General features: G+C 41.8%; 1 protein-coding gene across 1 annotated transcript; it reads left to right on the top strand.

The window, feature by feature from the left end:
* Positions 1 to 3940: 3940 nt before the first annotated feature.
* ACSL5 (acyl-CoA synthetase long chain family member 5) lies at positions 3941 to 22082 on the top strand. Its single transcript, XM_075504057.1, has 21 exons — positions 3941 to 4061; positions 9953 to 10138; positions 10697 to 10805; positions 11481 to 11545; positions 11624 to 11725; positions 12054 to 12153; positions 13383 to 13561; positions 14267 to 14299; positions 14516 to 14567; positions 15000 to 15073; positions 15531 to 15608; positions 16591 to 16725; positions 17208 to 17342; positions 17417 to 17512; positions 17769 to 17841; positions 18736 to 18824; positions 18905 to 19021; positions 19472 to 19615; positions 20201 to 20302; positions 20687 to 20758; positions 21182 to 22082. Exons 2-21 carry the CDS (start codon positions 9983 to 9985, stop codon positions 21320 to 21322), a joined length of 2052 nt encoding a protein of 683 aa, XP_075360172.1. The 5' UTR covers positions 3941 to 4061; positions 9953 to 9982; the 3' UTR covers positions 21323 to 22082.
* Positions 22083 to 22395: the final 313 nt, after the last annotated feature.

The following is a 22395-nucleotide window of genomic DNA, read 5'->3' as shown; positions in this document are numbered from 1 at the left end:
CAACACAAGAAATCTCTGACGAAGCAGGCTTAGCCTACTTGCCAGTCCAGCAAGCACAATACCCTTTGCACACCTTCAAAAGAGAAGGTGCATCATGGTAAGATAACCAGCCCCCCGTACATCCCAGCTGCACTGAGAGCCCCTGCCATAAAGGAGCGTGCTACTTCATGGACCACTTGAGCTGCAAAGGAAACCCATGCCTCAGCGGCTGGACGTGATAAGGAGAGGCCCCTACACAAAGCAGTAGGGAAAAATATCAGAATATGTTTGCTTGCTTAAAGTGCAATCTAAGAGGCACCTTTTCTCAGTGGAACGAGACTTATTCAGTGCCCCATGCATGCTCGGAGTAAATGAGAGTCCTATTAAAAACCCAAGTGTGCAGCTTTCGCAGGGCTGGGGTTAGCTTTCACAGTGTGCTGCTTTCTTCTAAAGCTGTTGCGCAAGAGTTGTATGTTTAACATTTCTAACCAGCCAAAATTGCTCTTTATATTTGATCAGGAATAATTTTTTTTACCTTTGAACCTGTTGCAACGCAGGTTCAAAGGGTACCTGGGTGCAGTGTTGCCTGTTTATTAAAGCCACACACTGATGATTCGGGGCTTAGTTCAGCTCCTGTGGCAGGGGAAGCACCAACCCTTGAACACCCACTTGGAGTTGTAAAGCAGCGAAGGAAGCAAGCTGTACCGGCCCCTCCACCCTGCTCCAGCATTGAAAGAAGGTAAGCAAATCTCTCCTGATCAAAGCCCCTGTTTCCCAAGTACTAGGCTTCCTGCTCCTGCAGAGTACTGCAAGTGGGATAACAGCCTCGATTTGCTGCAATGCCTGGATCCAGTGCACTCTTACTCGTCACACTGTGTGCTGTTAAAGGCAACAGCTGTGTAATTGGCTGCATGTTATTAAAGAAGCAAGCCTGGGCTCAGGGGGGGCATACAGAGAAATCACAGCCTGAGCGGGAGCAACCACCTAAACACTCCCTGTTGCTATAGACCGGCTGGAACTGGAAACCTGGCTACCATCCAGGCTGAAGCCATTTTCTTATCCGTTTGTTAGTTATGTCTATTTAAAGATGCAGTGCACAGAGTACCAGTGCCAGGCTCCCATTCAGACTCATGTTTAAAACACAGGTCCAGGAATAGAAGAATCATTTGGTTCCACAGCATCGCAGGCAGGTTTTGAAGTCTTGTCAGTAAAAACTTGTTATATGCTAGATCATTTATGCACACAAGCTTATTGGCAACATTTACTACAATTGGACCTTAATCCCTAAGAACACAGAAGCTGGCTATAATGCCTTTTTTAATGTTTTAAAAGCACAGATCTTAAGAGTATGGCACACCAGACTGCTGCCATCGCTGTGGTACAACTGCCTGGTGTAGCTATAGAGATGGAGCCTTCTCCAAGCTCTTGCTTGTGTACAGAGCTGCAGCTGTGATAAAGGAGAGGATAGAGGAGACAAAGATTAACCAGAAATCAAGCTGCAAGTAAGAGAACTGGCAAAAAGCATGCTGCTCTTCCAAGTCCTAAGCCCATCATCCGACCCATATTACCTTCTCCGAGGAACCCACTTATGCTCTGAGAAGATTATTTATGTCCCTGTGCAGTTACTCTGCTTTACAAAAGCCAGAAGGCTGCCCTTCAAAAGTCTAGCAGAGCAATAAAGAATGACTATTTTCATAGCATTAAGAAAACAAACTGGAATTCAAAAACCCTTCAAATAAAGTCAGCCCACACTTCCCACAGATGCACAAAATTTAGATCCAAGTCTTGAAGTGACAACAGAGAAAACTGTATACTGAGCTAATGCTTCCCCTTCATTTATTTACATCCTCTGCTATTTGCTATAGGTAGATGGGCTATTTTGGGATCTTTGGATAGCAAAAGTTTGTGTTGTGCCATGACCTTAAGGTTCATTATAAAAGCTCATCTTAGCCATCCTCTATGCAAACCTTTTGTGACAGTGACAACAGAAAGGAAACAACTTGAACTCTGTATGCACATATTCTACCTACTGCTCATCTTGATTTGCTAATGGGTATGAAAGATCCAGGTGTACATATTATATAAGTGTACAAAAAGAAGCAAAGGTTGAGTTATTCATGACTGCTTTATTTTTTGGCAGAGAATTACTAGCAACAAATGGATTTGTGCCTCTCATAAAAATCTGGAGTTTATTCAGATCATTTGAGGCAGTATCAAAAATTAAAAGCCTCAAAATGTGCATGTCACTTATGCATACCAGGGAAAGAGCATCGGCTGTATTCTAATTTATGAGCATTAAACAGAGCCAATCATTAAGGAGAAGCTATCCTCCCCAAGGCTTTTCTATGTGCATCCCTTAATCCAATTTATGTTGGAGCTGTGAGACCCACTGAGTCCAGGCAATGCAGTGTAACCTTACCAGCTCAGGGACCTCCGCATCGCATGCTGGCCTTCTGGCAGGCCAGGTAGGACGGCGCTGCCGGCATGTTCTTTCGCACCCACAGCCAAAGTCAATGCATCTGAGATACACAGCATTGCTACCCAACAGCTGATCAGAGACAGGGCGAATTCACTGCTTTTTCTCTTCCTCCTGGAAAAATAACAGCCTAAGGCCAGATATCTGAGGGGGGAAAATCCTCAGAGAGGCACTCAAAGAAGGTGATAATGGAACTGGCTGGGCTGGGAGCCTGGCCTTCTTTCCCTTCTCTGTAAGAGGCATTGCCTTTCTCTAAGCGTAAGTGCACCCTGGCTGGCACTATTAAAGCTGAAGCTCGCAGCTTCACTTAAATGCCACAGGAACAGATCTGGGTAGGCAAAGCCAAAGGCAGAGGAGTTTCATGCAGAACAAGCTATTTCTTTATCATCTTCATGTAAAGCTTACGGCAAAATCAGTGAATTAAGCCTCAGCATCCCTAAAAGTATATCTGCATTGCTAAATAATGCCACAATTACAGCATAAGTTAGCCTTACCTGAATAGCATAAAGTTTACAGCAGCAATAAAAGCATAATTGCAATTGGTAGAGGCTATGTGTTTTAGCAAGCCAAGGTCCAGGACAGGTTGTATTCTGGATGCAAGTACATGCTATGTTATTCCATCCCAGCTATAGTTAGTCTAGCTAAGCAGATTGTTCTGAAATCATGCAGCATAGAAAAACTTCCAGATGGGCAAACTGTTAAGTGGGAAAACAATTCCAAGATCTGAGGTCAAGGCACTAAAGAAGAGAGGTAGGTGAAGCTACTGTCTTCCCACCCCTCCAAACCTGCTGCAAAATTCCAGTTATATTAGACAAGCATCGGAGAGAAAAAAGGAAATTGCAGCAGCTGTAAACTTTTAAACAAAGAAATGCAACTGTAAAACCATAAAGAAAATCCCTGTCATAGCAGGAAACAAAACTGAGATTTGAAACATGATTCACTGTTACCTCATGCAAATAATTGCATGTATGTAAGTCTATACCACAGCAGAAAGAACTAGGTAGCTTTTGGGGGAAAAAAACCCAACAAAAAACCCACCAAAAACAAATAAACAAAAACCAGCAGCAAAAACAGGGATCCAGCCCACCAGCAAGTATGTTACAGCAGTATATGAGAAATACCGTACTCAAAGGATTTTGTAGGTATTACAGGCTACAAAGCTCTGCTCAGCTTAATGTACACACAGCTATAGAGAGAAAATTGCTATTGTTGAGAGTACAGCTTTATACTCCAAGCAAATAATAGCAAATAGATTATAAACAATAAATGATAAATATAATTTCAAAAGGTTTTGGTCTACTTTTCACCTAGCTCTTCAGAAATGTGTAAATTTCAAGCTCTTTTCATCAACAAACAAAAAACTCAACAACTTCCTCCATATTTTTTTTTTCTAACCACTTCAGTTCCCCCATGCAAGTTCCTCCCATTTACAAGCTCCCTTCCCAATATGCTTTTCTGCTTGCTGATTTATTTAAACGGGGGAGAGGGAACTAGCTGTAGTCTTTAACATGAGTGTTACCTAATTGGTGTTGGTTTACTGCTGTGCTGGTAAGGCTCCCTTTTACTTAAGGAAAAGAGCTTGGCTTCCCACCCCGTCTTCAAAATGGTAGGTATTTTTGATCACTGGTTCTCATGTCTGTATTTGCTCTGAAATATTTTCTGTATAAGTAATGAAGTTCTACTTTTATTTGTTTTATTACTAATGGGCTTGCTCATTGTTACTCACATGGGCTTTACTATAACCTATGTGCGAGTGCAGTAATTAGCTGCAGGGTTCAAGATAATGAGTTTTTCAGGAGCCTGCTAGGAAATCTCTGGCAGTGTGCTATCAGTTAGATGTTAACCTTAAGCTGAGTTACGTTCAGATATATGTTTGCTCTTTGCTCTTCATAATGTAAGTACTGTAATAATATGTAGTGATAAAAGACATTGGTATCTAGAAGTCTTTAGTGCTACCTTCGTGTGGCTATGTAAGATGCTTAATGATGATATTCTAGCTTTCTTAGGAGTTCTAGGTGAATTTTCAAGTTGAGCTTTAGTTCTAGCTCTTTAAACCATGCTTGTTGTGTGTCTAGAGATAATTTCGTATTAATATCATGCTGATGCATGCATGTTTTGCAAGAATGTGATCCTGTATTGTCTAATAGGATAAACAGTAACAGAACCCATTATACAGACTATTTCTTAAATTTTTCAAAACTTCAAAGGGCTAGGTCAACCCATTCTATCTTTCTGAGCAGGTAGTTTTCAAGAAGAAAACCTGTTATAAAGATATATATGAAAGCTAGGCTTTTCAATTTATCTGACAAAACTACTTTTAGTACTAAGCAGCGTCATGGTGTCATTGCCCCCCAGATGGAGGGACAGTAATATCAGACATAGTAAAATTCTTTATAAAGTGGCCTTTCTATTTAAGTGTACCGAAAGCCTGAGTTCAATAGGTTTCATGAGCAAAGCCCAGAAATAGCCTGTAACACGCTGTCTGAAACCACAGAGCACTATACTTCCTGAAAGTAACTTACTGCGGCCTCCTTCTTTCCCACCCCCTAGCAGAGTGCTTCTCAGCCAAGATCAAAGGGTACTTGAACTGTTTGGCTCTGACTTTCATACGAGGTACTCTGAAAGCAAAGCCTAACTAAAGTGTGTCTTAGGCTTAATGCAAGTTACTGTGGATTGTGCTTTGTGGTTCTTACACGGCTCTGTTCAGCAGTCACTGCTGACCTTTTGCACTTTAGCTTCTCTCTGAATGCTAAAAGTTGAATGTTCCTAAACCCTGCAGAACACAAGATTTCTCCTTGCTGCAGCTGGAGGAAGATGGGACATAATGCTTCCAAGGAGTTAGAACTGGCACAGTGGCTCACATCTGCAGGACACCAGGCAAGAGCTGCACTGTGTAAGCAAATGTAAAGAGTGAGCTACTGGTGGTTAACTAATTAATTAGCGACCCCAGTGTAGTTGGTTGTACTCTACTCTTCCTGCTTGGAAAGAGTCAATCTTGCCTTACTAATGCTGATGAACAAGTTCTTGTGATCACCTGAAAGGCATATGCAAACTGTTTCTTAGGCAAACTTGAGACAAAGAATATAATTCTAGAAAATATTCTCCCAGGCAGTGCATGACTGCTGCTTCTGAAATTGTGCGAGTGTCAGAGGTTGCTTTGCTGTCTGTAAAGAACTACTGTGATGGAGATGACACTTATTTCTTCCTTCATACTTACACGCTTGGAGGCACAAAGCTCAGTCACTTTCCAGTGGAGAGCATCTCCTGACTTGGAGAGAATGTTTCCTTCCTTCTAGCTAGTGAAGGAATTGCTGTAGAGGTTGCAGGGGGAGGATACAGTAGAAATGAGAACATGTACTCCTGAACTCAAGGCTGTAAACGGTATCACTGTAATCTCTTCTGATTAAAACTAAGCCTTTGCACTCTGGAGCCTAGTGCATCTTATCCCTGACCATTGATCAGGGCAGACAACCGAAGTACACTTTAACTGTCTAGCGTCTTGTTGCACAAGAAGACTAACGGGTGGTTTGAGACATCCTCCGCATTTTGTATCTTTCTGGTCACTGGGAGCTGAGCCCTTCAAAACTCAGGGGTTTCAAGCACCCCACCCCTGCTCCCCCGCATGCTTAAGAAAGCAGCCGCTGCTCAGACTTGCCCTGCAGTGGAAGCTGGTGTCTGTCAAAAATGTCCTGGCTTTGTCTCACGCTGCACTGAGCTGAACTTTCACCCAGTTGATATACATCAGGTATTACGTATGCATAGGGCATTGGGATTTGTGGGTTAAGCTCTGGGTTGTAGTTGCTCCATAGGAGAGATCTAGGGTAGAGCTGTTCTCTTCCCATGCACAGAAAACTCTGTTAAGTACAGACTCCTATCCTCTCTGCTGGCTCGCCTGCTTTGAGGGCAGCGGGATTAAGCGGGAGGATACCAGAGGCGATTAACTAGCAGTGACTTGGATTTGACAAGTAGTTACAGCAGAAGTTCTAGGCATAGCTGTCCTAATGCTGGGAATTGAGACAACTTTGCTGACAGTCTCTTGCCACAGCTTGAATAACACACCCTATGTACTTTGATAGGACTGACTAAAACCCATCTGAGGAAACATGGTTGGAAAGTAAAAGCAAAACACTGTCACTATTCTATTCATAAAGTAGAGGAATTGAAAATAGTCTTTCAGATATGAAAAGCATTTTTTTGTGTACTGCAAACAAGATCCAGGTATCTGTGCTTTTTTTGACACAACACTAACTTCTGTAGCTTTAAAGGATGTTAGGTTTTGACTCGCATATGTATAGTCTCATTCAGTGCTGTAAGTGGGCTAATGAAGACAGTTACTAAAAAAACCCCAAACCTAGAAGCAAATGAGAATACAATACTTCCCAGGCTTTAGAGATAAACTTGTCAACAGCTCTTTCTTTAAATTAAAAATCCTTTTGGCTTATAACTGAAAATCATGCTTGACTAGCTATAGGGATGCTGGTTAGGTTACGCTGGGATTAGACTACTGTCTAGTTTCTCCTTCTCTCTATGCGAGAGACTTGTAGAATCAATGCAGAATCTGAAGGTAAAAGCTTTGCTGCATTTAATCCTCTTCAGGCTTTTCTCAACTTGATCGGGTGTTCTCGCTGGACTTGGCGAGTTCTCTGCTCCAAGCGTCATTATCCTTCAGGGCCTCATGTTCAGCCTTCCTAGGTGTCTTGGCACAAACTGCCTTGCATGTGAGTCAGTGAGGAGATGAGAATACCCTAATGGAAAGATTTTCAGTTTACTGCTTATTTACTGCTGCATGGAGCATTTGGGGTTAGTGGGTTCTCTGAGCCTTACCACAAAAAGGTCAAACAAGTGTCCTCTGTTAACTTTTTGTCAAATAAGTCCATGTAACAGACAGGAGCTATTTGTGACAACTGCACTGATCTGTCTGATTAGGCAGTGTTAGTGTTAAGCAGTGTTAATAAGTGATAGTAGAGGACTTGGTGCTAGAGACGTGATCCCCGGTTCTGTTTATTACCTCTAGGATGATACCCTAAAGGCAACCAATCCTTCCTGGTTTCTAGGAAATTGTCTGAAAATTACTATTAAAATGAGCACATGAGAGCACACTTCAGCCACTAAAACTGGTACAGCTGTACAGGCATGTGATCTCTTCAGTTGCCTGCATATAGCTCTATTCTCTTACTGCTGATTGAAAAATTTCATGTCCAGGGAAGAGTCATCTGAAATGCACTGAGTGCAAGCTCCTTTTGGCCCATCTGGGGACGGAAAAAGACTGGAAAATAGCCCAAGCTGATTGCTATTAATCAAAATTCAGGGGAGTTGAACATGAGTACTCTCATATCCTATCATATCTAAAAAGATGTGAGAATAGATGTGCCAAGGTCTAGTTTTGCCAACTTCTAACAAGCTAAGCTTCCAACATACAAGTGGTGCAAATGTCATTTGCTCTGTCACTTGGATCTAGTAGTGGGTTCTGAGTTAAAGGAATGAAGTTTGCCTATCCAGCTCCTCTTCATGTTGGAGAGTGGAGATGCCTCTACCGAGCTGCCTCAGTGCTCACGCTACACAGAAGTGACTTGCTCATGTTAACAAAAGAGGACGTGGCCGACTCGCACCATAAACCAGACACTGTTTAATCACCTACAGAAAGCTGCTTACTAACTGCTCCAGTAATGGGTTACAAGGCCAAAGGTATAAATCATGAAGAGCAGCTGATTGCCAAATTCACTTAATTAATAAACTTCAGTCTTCCAAACAGAGCAGCGCTAGACCCTAAACTGTTAAGTGGCTTTGCCCTGAATGTAAACTTGATCAGCAGACCTGGTTTAGGGGATTTTTTTCTCCAGGCTCAGTTGATAAAGGCCCAAAGGAAGGGTGTTGAGATGGGTGATACCCTGTGCTGCAGAAAGAGCAGGTTTGTGCTTCCTAGGTTTGATACACCCAGTGACTGGAACTGTCCGTCAGTGCAGAGTGCCAAGGGCAGCGCCTGTCTTTCTTGCTGTAGCACAATTTTTTTGGACTCTCAATACATGAAACCAAGGTCAGGAGTTTGAAGGGCACATTGTAACTAAGGCTTAGAGTAGAAAAGAGGTCTAGGGGGTTGGTACTTTTCAGATATGTAAGTGACATGCTTTTGGCAGCCTGGACTTGATGACAAGCCTCTGAGGTACCCTTTCTTATCCAGATGCTGAGCATGCAAAGCATGCCTTCTCTCACCAGAGATCACAGTTAGGATTGCTGATGAACACAGCCACTGGGAACTGAAAACTACAAAACTGTAAACCAGACACAGTGATCTAACTCTGGTCAGTCTGGGCTCAGAGACCCAAATTCTGACTTAGGGGCCTGGCTGAATTTACTAACTGTTTGGAAAACACCTTCAGCTTTCTTGGAATTATAGTTAAAGGGTAACTGGAGCCCATTGCTCAGAATGCCTGGTATTCTTCTTGTACAGGGCTTTAGTTAGTTGCTAGCTGATGTACTATCTACTGACCGGGTTCCCTTGATTCTGTATGAAGGAATTTGAAAGGGCGTGGTTATTCGCCTTGCAAAGTGTGATGTGTCATGTCCTGCAGAGCTATTTAGATACTAGCAAAGGTAAGTGGGTGGGATCGGAGTTGATTCACACAAAAAGCAGTCACCTGTACTAGATTTGTCTTGGCCATTCAATCTTAAACATACCAGAACACTTTAGAGATTAAGGTACTTGTTTCTAAGGCTGAGGTAGATGTCTCTGTCTCTTATAAGAAATCCTGCATTCTCAGTTTTTGCTTCCTTACTCTTGAAGGAAGAGACTCTGGAGGATGCAAGCAGCAGAACTGCTTCTGTATTTCCCAGCTAGACTTCCATTGCACGCTGACTTCCATGGCACACCTCTTCCTAGTGGAAAGTAACTTTCGCAGTTTTGACTTGTGCTGTATCTCGTGCTGAACGCACTTTCACTATCTGAAATATTTGTACAGCATAAACCCTGCTTTCCAGTAAGAGCAGCTGATCATGAAGATACTGCTTGTCCTGCAGACTTATATATGTAGGTGTAACAAACATGTAATTTAGCAATACCCCTATTATTTTAGCAATACCCCCTCCTACTGGACAGCTATAATATTGAGGAGTTTTCTTACTTCCACTACTCACATCACTGAACTGTAGGCATTTTTTGGTTATACTTAATTTGGGAAATTATATACTGGTTTTCCCCGGGCAGATTTTTACTCTTGAATAGAAAGAATTGACATCTGTTCCTTGTCTGACTTCATCAGGCTTCAGCTTTTTGTGGAGGTGGATGCAGCATAGATTAAGATTTATGGGGACCAGGCGACTTGAGATCTCTTAAGAGGCTTAAAGCATTGCATAAGCATGCTTCATTATTGTACCAGGACTCTTTAGGGGCAAACTGCTGAAATGATTTGTAGTATTGCTTAACAAACTACTTAAGTAACCATGGCTTATAGGTAGTGAGCGTTTCTAACTCATGTCTGCTAAACCTCCTGTTTGTTTCAGGTTCAACTCTGGCTCCACTGATCCAGCACAATGATCTGGATACTTCAAGTCTTGTTCTCACCGCTCCCAACACCAGCATTGATTAGTCTTATTGTATTTGGAGCTGCCATCTTCCTGTGGGTGATAAGCAGGCCAAAACCTGTTTTGCCTCCTGTTGACTTGAACAAGCAGTCAGTAGGAATTGAGGTAATACTTACTCTGCTTGTGGGCATGGACTATTTTTGAGTTTAATCTGCATACTGATCCATTCTGACTCTGGGTATTAGTGGAAGCTCTCCTGTCTGATAGACACAGCCTTCTCTCCCAGGTGTACAACTCAACACTATGGTGGGGAGAAGGGAAGTCTTAAGACACTAAGAGTAAGAAAGAGCAGCTCTTGCCAACGGGGTTAGGTGGGCTTTTTACCAGATGGCCTTGGCTGTCACTGACTTTTTTCTGTGTTTTAAATGCTTTGCATCAGCTTCGAGGCTGGTGCTAGACTTCATGTAACTAGGCAAGTGGTAGCACTCACTCTTAGTCAAGGTCTCTCTAATAACCTGTACTTGAATATTAATCTAGGCCATCTAGAAAATTCCTCTGCATATGACTGATGACTGAGTAGATCAAAATCAGGAAGGAAAATGAGACTTCCCTAACAATGCGATGCTATTGAAATGCTTTAAAGGGGATTGCTGGGAGAATGGCTGAGGAACAAATGACATTGCATCTGTTCTGCACTGTTTCATAACTATGCTCTGTTCCTAGGGAGGAGCCAGAAGAGGTGCCCTCTTGACAGATAATAACCTGCTTTCTTATTACTTTGAAGATGGTAAAACCTTGTATGAAGTTTTTCAGAGAGGACTGCATGCTTCTGGTAAGCTTTGCATCTGCTAGTTAGTACTTGCCTATCACAAGTAAATAAAATTATTCCAAGCTCTTTTGCCTTGCCTCTTGTCTGTAGTAATAATTCAGGCTAGCAAAAGCTTTTCTAGCCTCCTGTGGGGTGGAGTGACAAGTGATCATTTCACACACACACACACACACACACACACGCCCGTGATTTAGAAGTAGTCTTGGTTGGCAGACTGGGCAGGAACAAACATCAGAAGCTTAAGATGGTAGAGTTCAGTGAAGAGTCAGCAGATACTAAGCATCAGAGGGAGTTGGGGGGCAACACCTCTGCTTAGTCTTATGATGTGGGTTTTAGTGTAAAATTACTGCCTGCTTACAACAGGTATGAATTTGTGCACATGTGACTTCAGGGGTCCCATGCATGGAAATATGTGATAGCTTGCAGGTATTTCAATCTCATATGGGTTGTGAAATGGGAAAATATCACCAGATCTTGGAAGTATTGCTTGTAAGGATAAAGCCAACAGTCTTACGATCTTGGTTTGGGCAAAGTGCTTAACTACGGACTGTGCACTTCCATGCTCCCTACAGTTAGCTGGCTGTCTGACTGAAAATATTTCCCACTTAGTGTTGCATTGAAGTGCTAAGCAACTTCAGCACTGAGCTTTACAACTGCTTTTCTGAACTCTTCCATTAGGAAATGGCAGCTGTTTAGGCTACAGGAAACCCAACCAACCTTATCAGTGGCTGACCTATAAACAGGTGAGTATTGTACATGACAGATGATTTAATTTGGGATATTGTCTTGTAACACTAAAGTGGGGGAAAATTATCTTACAGGTTTTGGACAGAGCTCAATACCTGGGATCAGGGCTTCTGCAAAAAGGATGCAAACCATCATCAAACCAGTTTATTGGCATTTTTGCTCAGAATAGGCCAGAGGTAAGCAACAAATTGAATATTCTTTCCCAGAATATTCTGACATCCTGCAGAGAGAGGAGGGTCTGTATTTAAATAGCTTGAGGCCACATGAAGAACAGTCACAACTGGCTTTTCCCTTCCCAGTTCCCTTATTACGGAGCACATACCATGCCAGGCATGTAATACAATGATCTTGAACCCTCACTACTATAAGAATCTCATGGACATGCTCCTTACACAACCCCCACTACTAAGGTGTGCATGGGCTAGTCAAGCTGTATGAAATCTGTAGGTAATCCTGTCTTGTGAGCTTCTAGTTTTCCTTAGCTGTACTGTTTTCTCTCTTCAGTGGATCATTTCAGAGTATGCCTGCTACACTTACTCAATGGTTGCTGTTCCTCTCTACGACACTCTGGGGCCAGAGGCCATTGTATATATTGTTAACAAAGGTAAATACTGACTTCCACTATTTCATAATGATTTCTCTAAGAAGCTTTGTTTTGAGAAGGCTGAAGTTCAAGGGAATTTGATGCAAAAATCAGAGTAGCTTTAACCTTACTGCTCTCATACTTTTATAGACACTTAATTAATTTCTGTAAATGAAGCTGCTTTGTGGGGACATGGTTCAATGCCTAGAAGAAGCCAGTGGGCTTCCTACGTCTCTTAGCGTATTGAGTGCAAGTCCACTGAAGGCCTGCTAGATCCTGTGGACCATCCTGCAATCAGAGTGCTCAACTATTTGCTATTTGAGGTTTTGCAATCTTGAACTCCCACGCTGCCAAACAATCAGACAATGCAGACACGCTTGCATGCAAATTAATACTAGATATGTCTCTCTGATTTAAAGTTGTAAGATGTAAAGAGTGGAGGAGGGAAGGGTAAAGATATGCCTAAATCTGTTTAATCTACCTGGTTAGGGCCTGTTGCTCTACAGAAGCAACAACTAGCATGCCATCATGGAAGAAACTGGCAAGGAAGCTTGAATAAATCTTCAAACTTTCTTCCCCCAGTCTTAGGGGAGATATGGGGGGGAAAAAATATCCACTGCTGTCACAATGATCTGGGATCCAACCCATAAACAAGATTTGACAAGCAAAATCACTTCAACAGTTATGCTGGTGAACCTTGCAAACAGGTCTTGCCTTGGGACTACACAGCTGTGACCTACTAGGCTAACGGGGAACCAGCATGTTCAGGCAAATCCAGTTCCCCTGCTGAGTTAATGGGAAATGCTTTTGTAATTGCATAAAACGCTTGCACATGCAGGGAAGCTGAAGCATTAACTCAAGAATTTTAGCTACCTCTTTCAAACAGGTCTAAATTTCTTTAGATTTAAGGAAGATGGCTAAACCTAAACAATCAGTGAGGACAATTCTGAGCTTTTATGGCAATACCGAAGTTTAAATGCCTATCTTGACTGTGACTGAAGATACTTCTCTTCAGTTCCTCAGCATTTGCCCTCACTTTGTATACACAGAATCTCAAGTTTGCCCAATCAGTTGGCCATGGTAGGAGGAACCTTCTCAGCACTGTAAGCCAGCCACTGAATCCATATGAAGAAATGCAAATGGCTTTAGAACAAACCAGTGCTATCTTCTAAATGTATGTGCTACTGAGCTGTCACTCACTAGCCTTGTGTCTTTTAAAAGACTTCTGAAATGTAATTTCTTTTCTGTAGCTGACGTAAGCATAGTGATCTGTGACAAGCCCGAGAAGGCACAGATCTTGCTTGAGAACTGTGAGCAAGAAAAGACCCCATGTCTGAAGACTATCATTCTCATGGATCTCTTTGATCAAGAGCTCAAGGACAGAGGAGCTAAAGCAGGAGTTGAAATTCTAGCACTGCAGGAGGTTGAGGTAGGTGACTAAAGGCTTCTGCTTGATCTTGCAGAGGAATTCCTTGCCAGCTAGACATCTGGACCTTCTCTGGCAACAATGACACTTTAATGTAGGCGTTATCCAGTGGTCACACCTGTACCTGAGATCTTGATGAGCAGTCATTTTGAAACTTGATATATTTAGCCAAATGGACTTGCAGAGTTCACACCATTGACTAAAGTAGTGTCCATGTGTTGTGGACAATCAGTATGCATTAAACTGAAGACTTCCTTAGCTTAATTCATGGTGCAGTTGTAACAGGATTTATCAGGCTTCTAAGCTGGCAGTTGAGTCTAATTGGAACTGTAAGTGCAAATTACTGGCTGCTTTGACATGCCAATACTAGGCTTAATCTTCCAGATATGATGCATAAATGTAAAGTATAAGAGATGTGGCCTATATCAAATAAAATGAAATATCTCCACTCCGGACTTCCAAATTCCTTAAGTAGTTCTGATCACTTTCTACACACTTGAATTCATGCTTTCTACAACCCCAGGAGTCAGCTTTTCCAAGTGGTGTGTATTAAATTCAGGAAGACCAACATCTCCCTCTGAATGAGACAGAGTATCAAGAGGCAAAGTAAAAACAAGTGTTGCATTTGACATGCAATTACCTATTCACCTACTGTTGTTGCACATCTTTCTGTTGCAATTGCTAAGATGCGTTTTCTCTCTAACACAGGAGCTGGGAAGAAACAACATCAGAGAACCAGTTGTAAGTATCTCTGTGGAACAATTATAAACTTGCAAAACTAGTCTCTGAAAAGACCTCTTGCCATGCTGCTAGTAGAGGAGGCTGGCAGGATTTTTTTTTTATCTTGTCTTGCTGTTTCCAAACAGAATTCCTGGTTCAGTCCACTTTAGGAAGTGTATGTAAATACTGATAAGCAACATAATCTTTACTTGACCTTATGTGGCTTTTTCCCTCTAGCCTCCTAAGCCTGAAGATCTTTGCATCGTGTGTTTTACCAGTGGAACCACAGGTAAGAGAATATATAGTGATGCTTCCTCACTAAAACTACAAGTCAAGTACACTAAGACAAAGCTTCTTAGAGCTGGGGGGAAGAATAGCCAAATTCATGTTGTCTTACCCTATGAAAAATACAGAGTCTTAATGTTAAAGAGATTGGTTGTTTAACTGTGCCTGTATTCTGATCCACGGGGGCTAGAGAAACATCTTGTTTCAGCATTCTCTATACTACTCCTAATTACTCTGCTGTTTCAGTAGACATTTCCTTTATATAATATCCATAGCTGAAAGCGCTCAAGATGAGGCACATGTGTGATCTCTTAAGACAATGCGTGCTATGACTGAGCCTAATACCAAGATAGTTCAAACTGAGCCAAACAAGACATGGGAAACTGACAGCAGAAGCAGTCAGAGCCACAGCTGACTTTGCTCGATCTCTCCAAAGGTAACCCTAAAGGAGCCATGCTGACACATCAAAATGTTGTTGCAAATGCTGCTGCTTTCCTTAGAAGCACAGAGGTAAGCTACTGCTAATGGTGATCTCTAAGCTATGTCACTCAGTCATGAAACTAGCTTTAATGTGGGCATTTTCTGCAAACCATTCACTCCCATCAAACTCATGCTTTCCTAAGAGCCCATATTTCAATGGGACAATAGTATTGCAATAAACTTGGTTTAACCTTTAACAAGAACTTCTACACAGAAGTTATTCTAGAATGAGTCAGTCCTAAATGCCAAGAGTACTGAACTACCCTATTTCAAGTCTTGCCAAAACATAAAACTAATCTTGATCTAGTATGGCTGAGTTACAGCTCCAAATTTTGAAGAGGTGATGGATGAGCCTGAGTTGCTTCAGGCATTTGAAGTGCCCCCTTCAAAGTACTCAAATTGATCCAAACTTTACTCACTTTCTACTTAAGAGTAACTCAAGCAGGCATAGGGAGTGCTAACCTACTTCTGTTTCTTTCCCCTCTAGAACACAGTTGAGTGTACAAGTTCAGATATCACCATCTCCTATCTTCCCTTAGCTCACATGTTTGAGAGAGTTGTACAGGTAAGTAGACTGTGTGCATGCTACTAAGCTTCTGTAGAAGATCTTGGATGTATGAACTAGTTCAGACAGTAACACTTGTTAGAAGCCATACCTAAATGGTTAAGACCACCTACCTAAAATAAAACCTCTGAACTGACTAAATAATCCCTAGTTACTTCTCCAAGATATGGCTACTATCTTCATTAAATGAAGCTTTGTTCTTCAGTCCAGCCTCACTGAGTCTGTGATTTACTAAGAAATCAGCAAGAGAAATTAACAGCATGAAGACCTTAGTCAAACGCAGTGAAAGCTAATACATGAAGAGGAAGCAGTTTAAGAAGTGGAAGGAAGCAGTGGATTTAGTACTCGGAGGTAAACAGTGGTATGTTCTCCACTGTTTACTCTGCTGGGCTGTGTCATCCTCCCTATCTGTTTCCTAAGCTGAAGTTCTAGTCTTCCAATTAATGCACTTCCTCCAGCATGTTGTAGGAGCAACACTTCCTCCAGGGAACATTAGCAACTTTGTGGCAGGATCTAATTCTTCTACGTGTAATGGTCTCCAGAACAGTCTCTTAACCTCAATTCCCAACCCAGTATTTAAAACAGAATGCGTCTTGTCCTATTCCTTGTCAAGATGTTAAATTCTTCTGTTGCCTTGTATTTAAATTTCTAGGTATCTCAAAAGATACCAAACTAGAACAGCTGTTACATTGTGGTGAAGCTCATATTAATTGTATTCAACCATAACGTGAAACTTTGTTTTGTGGTGCTCATGGACTACAAATCAAAGTTGCATGCCAGAACTTAATCTATGCATCTGGGCTGCTATAAATCAAATTATAGTAAAAGGTATGATAGCCTTCTGTATTTCCTTGAAACCTATTCACACAAGAACTTTCCTGCCACTGGGCACTGGAAATCGTGCTGCTTTCCATAGACAAATAATTATGGCCAATGAAGCTAAGAATTTTCCTTGACTAAGCTTAGTCTGGTCAATTTTTAGACTGTGGTCTACAGCTGTGGAGCAAAAGTAGGCTTCTTCCAAGGAGACATCAAATTGCTAACAGATGACATGAAAACCTTGAAGCCAACGCTATTTCCAGTTGTACCAAGACTGCTCAATAGAATATACGACAAGGTATGTGAGCAATTTTAGCTAAATTATCTTCGTGTTCATATATCTAAGCAAGCATACAAGTTTAAATTAATATTGAATGTATCATAACATCACCACTAGTTAGTTAGTCCTTAGCAGGAAGAATTCTTTAAAATCCTTTCTGAGGACATGGAAAGAGTCCTGGGACCTGCAGTATAAGAACAGTGTATCCAGTCATGACTGAGCTAAGTCTGTTGCTGTTCACAGACAAAAAGTTTGTTTAGTTTTGGAACACAAATGAAGCAAGTGCAAATCTAGAAGGATCCCTGTCCCTCAGAGCTATGGCTGAAGTATGTCAGCAGTAACACAAATTAGTATTGCCCCTTGGTTCATCTCCTAGACCATGGCAGTAGTGAAGACAGACCCTAGAATATCAAAGTAAGGTATGGTCCCTTCTAACAAAGCAAGAACTGGAGGTACAGATGTGAGTTAAACCCAAGGGTTACCAATACTTTTCTTTGCAGATACAAAGTAGTGCAAAGAGCCCAGTGAGACGTTGCCTGTTAAACTTTGCTGTGACTATGAAGATGGCTGAAATAAAACAGGGCATAATTCGAAATGACAGCATTTGGGATCAGCTAATCTTCAAAAAAGTTCAGGTAAGTTATTCCAAGTGTAAATAAGCTGAGCAATGTATCACTGGAGGATCTGATGGCTTCTATTTCACTTGTAGGAAACCATGGGTGGAATGGTGCGTATAGTGGTAACAGGCGCAGCCCCTATATCTCCCTCTGTCCTGACATTTCTTAGAGCAGCACTGGGCTGTCAGGTAAGATGAGTTTTTCTTAAAGTAAGACCTGTTTGATTATGTGCAAATAAGTGACCAATGATACAGCTGTGGTCCAGCCCAGCTTGTTCCTGGGGAGATTGCTGTCAGTTACACCAATAAGACCAAGAAGTCCTAAAGGCCAAGATCGTCTTGGCTTCCTTCCTAAGAAGAAGACTTGAGCACAGGCATAGTTGAAACTGAGCTCTTTTACAACATGGACTTGATGTTCAAAGAATGTTCATCCTTTCTCACACAGATCTTTGAAGCTTATGGCCAGACCGAATGCTCAGCTGGATGCACTTTCTCAATGCCTGGAGACTGGACGACAGGTATAGTAGCTGAGACTTGGAAACTCTCCTACAGCTGTCAGCAGAAAGTGGCACTCAAGCTTAGGTGTTCTACTGCTTTTAGTTCAATGAAAGTTAAATCCTGGGTACTTAACCTCAAAGTGATTCTTAGTAGCAACAGTCAACTGTATGCTTAATAGGTACCAAAATTCTTTGACTCAAGTAGGTGAGGATCTCTTGTGTAAAGTGACAGGTCAGCTTAGACCCCGTCCCAGTGTACAGGAAAGGAGTGTCTGTACAGAGCTGAGCAAACTGGACAAGGACTTCCCAAAGGGCGTTAAGAAACTACCTTTAGCTCCCAAATAACTGGTTTTACTCAAAGAATTATGACTAAAATATCAGGCATGATACTTGACTATTTTCCTGAAGGACTACCTGACCTTGAAGATTTAGCTTTCATCTTAGCAAGGATGTTTTTATTACTGGGTATTCTAAATTCAAGCTCAAGTCACCATCTTTGAGAACACAGTAACTGCAGAGCATAATGAAGATGAAATGCAAATGAATACCAGGGTCTATGAGGGAATTGTGTGGAGGCAAGTGTGGTACATGGTTGGTGTGGTTGATTACCCCAATAAATGGCTCTAAGCATTGAGACTTAGCTGCTACTTATCCTGCATTAACTGTCTGAAAATGGCATTACAATAACTTTCTTGAACATTTGGTGTCAGACTCCTCTAAACAGTACTGGTTCTTGCTAAAGCAGTGAACAAAGAGCCATAAAGTATCCACTATCACTGAAGTCTTTCATATGTAGGGGGCACCCGAGTTCTCCCATCTCACTTCAAGACCTAGTCTTTCTAGCTTTAGATCAAATAGGACCAACTGCTAGCAGAATCCCCAAAACATAACCATCCTTGGGTTTTTTTCTCTCAGGCCATGTTGGAGCCCCTCTGGCTTGCAATATCATAAAACTAGATGATGTGGAAGAAATGAACTACTTCTCTTCTAACAATGAAGGCGAGGTAGGTACCATCTCCTGTGTGTGTCAGGAAATACTGAAACATAAGACTTGGGGACTAACAATGTTCTGTGCTTGCTATAGGTCTGCATTAAAGGACCAAATGTGTTCAAGGGTTATCTGAAAGACCCTGAGAAGACAGCAGAAGCAATTGATAAAGATGGCTGGCTCCACACTGGAGACATAGGGAAATGGTTGCCTGTGAGTAATTTCTTAATACAAACCATCCCTTGGATGTGAATTCCTGGGTAGTTTACAGTTTAAAGCTGGAGAAGTGAATTCTAGGATAAAACCTTACACGGTATTTTGTTATAATTCACCAAGTAACTCCAGGCAAAGCTCCAAAGACCAACTGGGTTACAAGATCTCAAATAATACCTGCTAGGCCTGTAGTTAAGACTATGTCACTTCCACAATGAAGAACAACAAGGTGTCTTGGTTTCTATCAGAGGAGAATAAAGGAGCTGTCTAATCATGTCCTGAGCTAACTGAAGAAATTAGAGGAAGTGCCCCTTCTCTCTGTAGAAAGCAAAGACCAGTTCCAGACTAGCATGTGCCTTTCATACAACAAAACCAAACCCATTATCTTTCTGTTTCTTATAGAAGCAAGATAGATACTTGAAACTAATGGCCTCTATCTTTAACTTCTAGAATGGAACACTGAAGATCATCGATAGGAAGAAGAATATATTTAAACTTGCACAAGGAGAATACATTGCTCCAGAGAAGATAGAAAATGTCTATATCAGAAGTGCTCCTGTAGCCCAAGTCTTTGTACATGGGGAAAGCCTGAGAGTAAGTGATGTTAGGAGTGGGCATCCTGCAAGATTCCTCCCACAATGAGTTCTGGAAGATCAGGGCACAAACGTATGCATATACAAGAGTCCTCGAACAAGATCTGTTCCCAAGAGTGCCACGTTTATAGGAATATCCTTTCGGATGTTTTAGGCTGTCTATAGCCTTCCCTCTTGACACCAAAGAAAAGGAGATCTTGGAATGAAGTTGCAAGTTGGGTAAAGGTTAATTACATACTTGTATGGGATTTGTATGTCACGCCAGCTCTGTATAGTTTCTCTGTTCCTTTGCCACAGAGGTGTTACCTATGCTAGCAGAGGCTAGTCTTCAATCTGAAAACCAGCCAAAAGTAATTGCTGGAGTGTTTAGCACACATAATGGACAAACTGCTCTCTGAACTGCTGTCAGAACTCGGATAAGCGAGTTGAAAGTCCTTGTAGCTACCTTCCAAATTCTGGAAACAGATGGGGATGTAGATGTGGCTTAGTATAGAGATACTGTCCATAACCAAGTTCACATAGACAATCAAAGTAATTTCAGATGCCTTATCTTGGTCTAAACATGACTACTTCCCCTTGTTTTCAGTCTTTTCTAATAGGTATAGTGGTTCCTGATCCTGAGACGCTTCCAGGATTTGCAGCAAAACTGGGAATAAAAGGTTCCTATGAAGATGTGTGCAAAAATCCAGTGAGTGGCTTTACCTTTTTAGTGGGTTATAGGTAGAATGTAATCTTAAGTCAAATCTTGCATTGCTTTGACTTCATTTTTACCCACCTTTTTTGTAAATTTAACTGCCTTAATGCTGGGAGAATCATGCAAGCAGCCTTAAGGTAAAAACTGAAACTAAGTCTAGGTGTCTCTTGATGTTTCAAGGGCTATCACTGCTTCTTTTCCAGTGAGAAGATAGATACAATCTTGTAGTGGCCTTAATAGGAGAAATCTTAAATGCTGAAATATGTACATGTATTCTTGCCGACCTCAGTTTTCACTGACTAGGCAATGGGTATGGTCCTGAATTGAAATTACAAAATGGCAGCTCTACCCACTCTGTTCCTGCTCTGTTTCTTCTAGGCAGTGAAGAAAGCTATTTTAGAAGATATGGTCAGACTGGGGAAAGAGGCTGGTCTTAAATCCTTTGAACAAGTGAGTACTTCCAAATCCTGCTTGTCACAAGGACCTGTATTGCTAATGCAATGGCTGGGAAGTCTGCATTCCTGTTACTGACTGTGCCAGGATGGGATCTAAGACAGCTGCCCAGGACAACTGATTGAAGGAGGCAGTGAAACATTGACTTGGTCAAGAGACAGGTGGCTATACAGGGCCACAGTAGCAATTGTCATGAGATGGAGTTGAGGTTCATCATAGGCTGCAGGAGCTGTAGTGTAGTTCCAGCCTATCCTCTTGCTGTCAGCCAAAAGGAGTTTGACTTGCATCAAAAACCAGTTTAGTTACTGGAGGTCCTGAGACTGAGTTCTTGCACTGAGCTCAAGGAAGCTGGGAAGAACTGTTGTTTGTCCTCTAAGCAATTATGTAAGTGTCATGTACTAAATTATTTTGTTTTAATAGGTTAAAGACCTGTACATCCACACAGAGATGTTCTCTGTAGAAAATGGACTCTTGACACCAACACTGAAGGCAAAGCGAGCAGAGCTTGTTAAACTCTTCCACAATCAGATTGAGGCCCTCTATTCGAGTACGCAGGAGTAAGTGGCTAATTTAAATTAAACTGCATGGAGTAGCCAAACAAATCTGTGACACTACATGACCTATGGAGAACACACGCATGAGTGGAGGGGAGCAAGGAGAACTTAAATATATTGTTTCTGGTATCCTGGAAAAAATGACTTTCAGATGAAGATGGCTATGGTATAACTGACAACTGGCAGCGATCACATCTTGCAGGACTAAGAATCAGCTGTCTAAGCAAAGCCAGAACTTTCATCTTCCTTGGACTGTGAATGAAGCACAAAAAACCACTCAAGAGCCTCAGCCTTTACAAGGCAGCTGTATGCACATCTCGCTGTCAAAAGCAAATCCTGTTTTCCTGCTCCAACTATGAACTCCATCGCTACCTTTTGTGGATTGATCTGCAATCAGACTGAAGCCTTTCATGCAGTTACATATTTTTTTTTGGGGGGGGGGGAATAGTTCAAAAACCAAGTGCAGGAAGGTAACACTTCAGTTTCTACTCAGGATGCTATAACCTCTCTCAACTCAAGCTGTCACAATATGAATTGGAGCTTAACATCTGTTCAGCAAACACAGAAGTGAGTTTCCTGTTCCTAGCCCTGGACCACACAGTATAGGTTGTTTTTAATGAAAATGAGTAGTCTGGCATCAACTGGTTTACAAAGAGCATGTGTCTAGAGCACACAGTTTATACTCTAGTATGGGAGGCACTGGATCAGTTTTGCACATGTTCTCAAATGCAATAGCAGTTATAAAGCCTCTACACTTACGAATTTGAGCCTGGTAAGTGGAAAACTTTAGCTGTCATTCCTAAGGATATAGGATGCAATAAATTGTAACTGCACAATCAAATGAAAGCCTGTGCGAGTGACTTGTTTCTATGCTGCCATCAGACTGTCAGCTGCAAGGTTTACTGCTGCCTGGTTATAGATAGCTGCAGCTAGAACACAACTGCTGCAGAAAGCTAACTTGTTTCCTGTGCTGTCACTGCTCAGCCACAGCTCCAGCCATGAGGCAATAAGATAGGGCCAGACCAGATGTTGGTCCTCTACTCACCTTTCCTTTTCTTGTAGTAAGGCAATATGTGCCCA

The sequence above is a fragment of the Mycteria americana genome, chromosome 6, assembly GCF_035582795.1.
Source record: "Mycteria americana isolate JAX WOST 10 ecotype Jacksonville Zoo and Gardens chromosome 6, USCA_MyAme_1.0, whole genome shotgun sequence".
Classification (NCBI taxonomy): domain Eukaryota; kingdom Metazoa; phylum Chordata; class Aves; order Ciconiiformes; family Ciconiidae; genus Mycteria; species Mycteria americana.
The sequence above is the reverse complement of the archived record's forward strand: the minus strand, read 5'-3'. Positions and strand labels throughout refer to the sequence as shown.

Bases quoted from the DNA above. Each gene is read 5' to 3' on its own strand.
- ACSL5 (XM_075504057.1), top strand. From the start codon at position 9,983: ATGATCTGGATACTTCAAGTCTTGTTCTCACCGCTCCCAACACCAGCA. The intron at 10,139-10,696 runs GTAATACTTACT...CTCTGTTCCTAG, and splicing joins AGCAGTCAGTAGGAATTGAG to GGAGGAGCCAGAAGAGGTGC. The intron at 19,616-20,200 runs GTAAGTGATGTT...CCTTGTTTTCAG, and splicing joins TACATGGGGAAAGCCTGAGA to TCTTTTCTAATAGGTATAGT.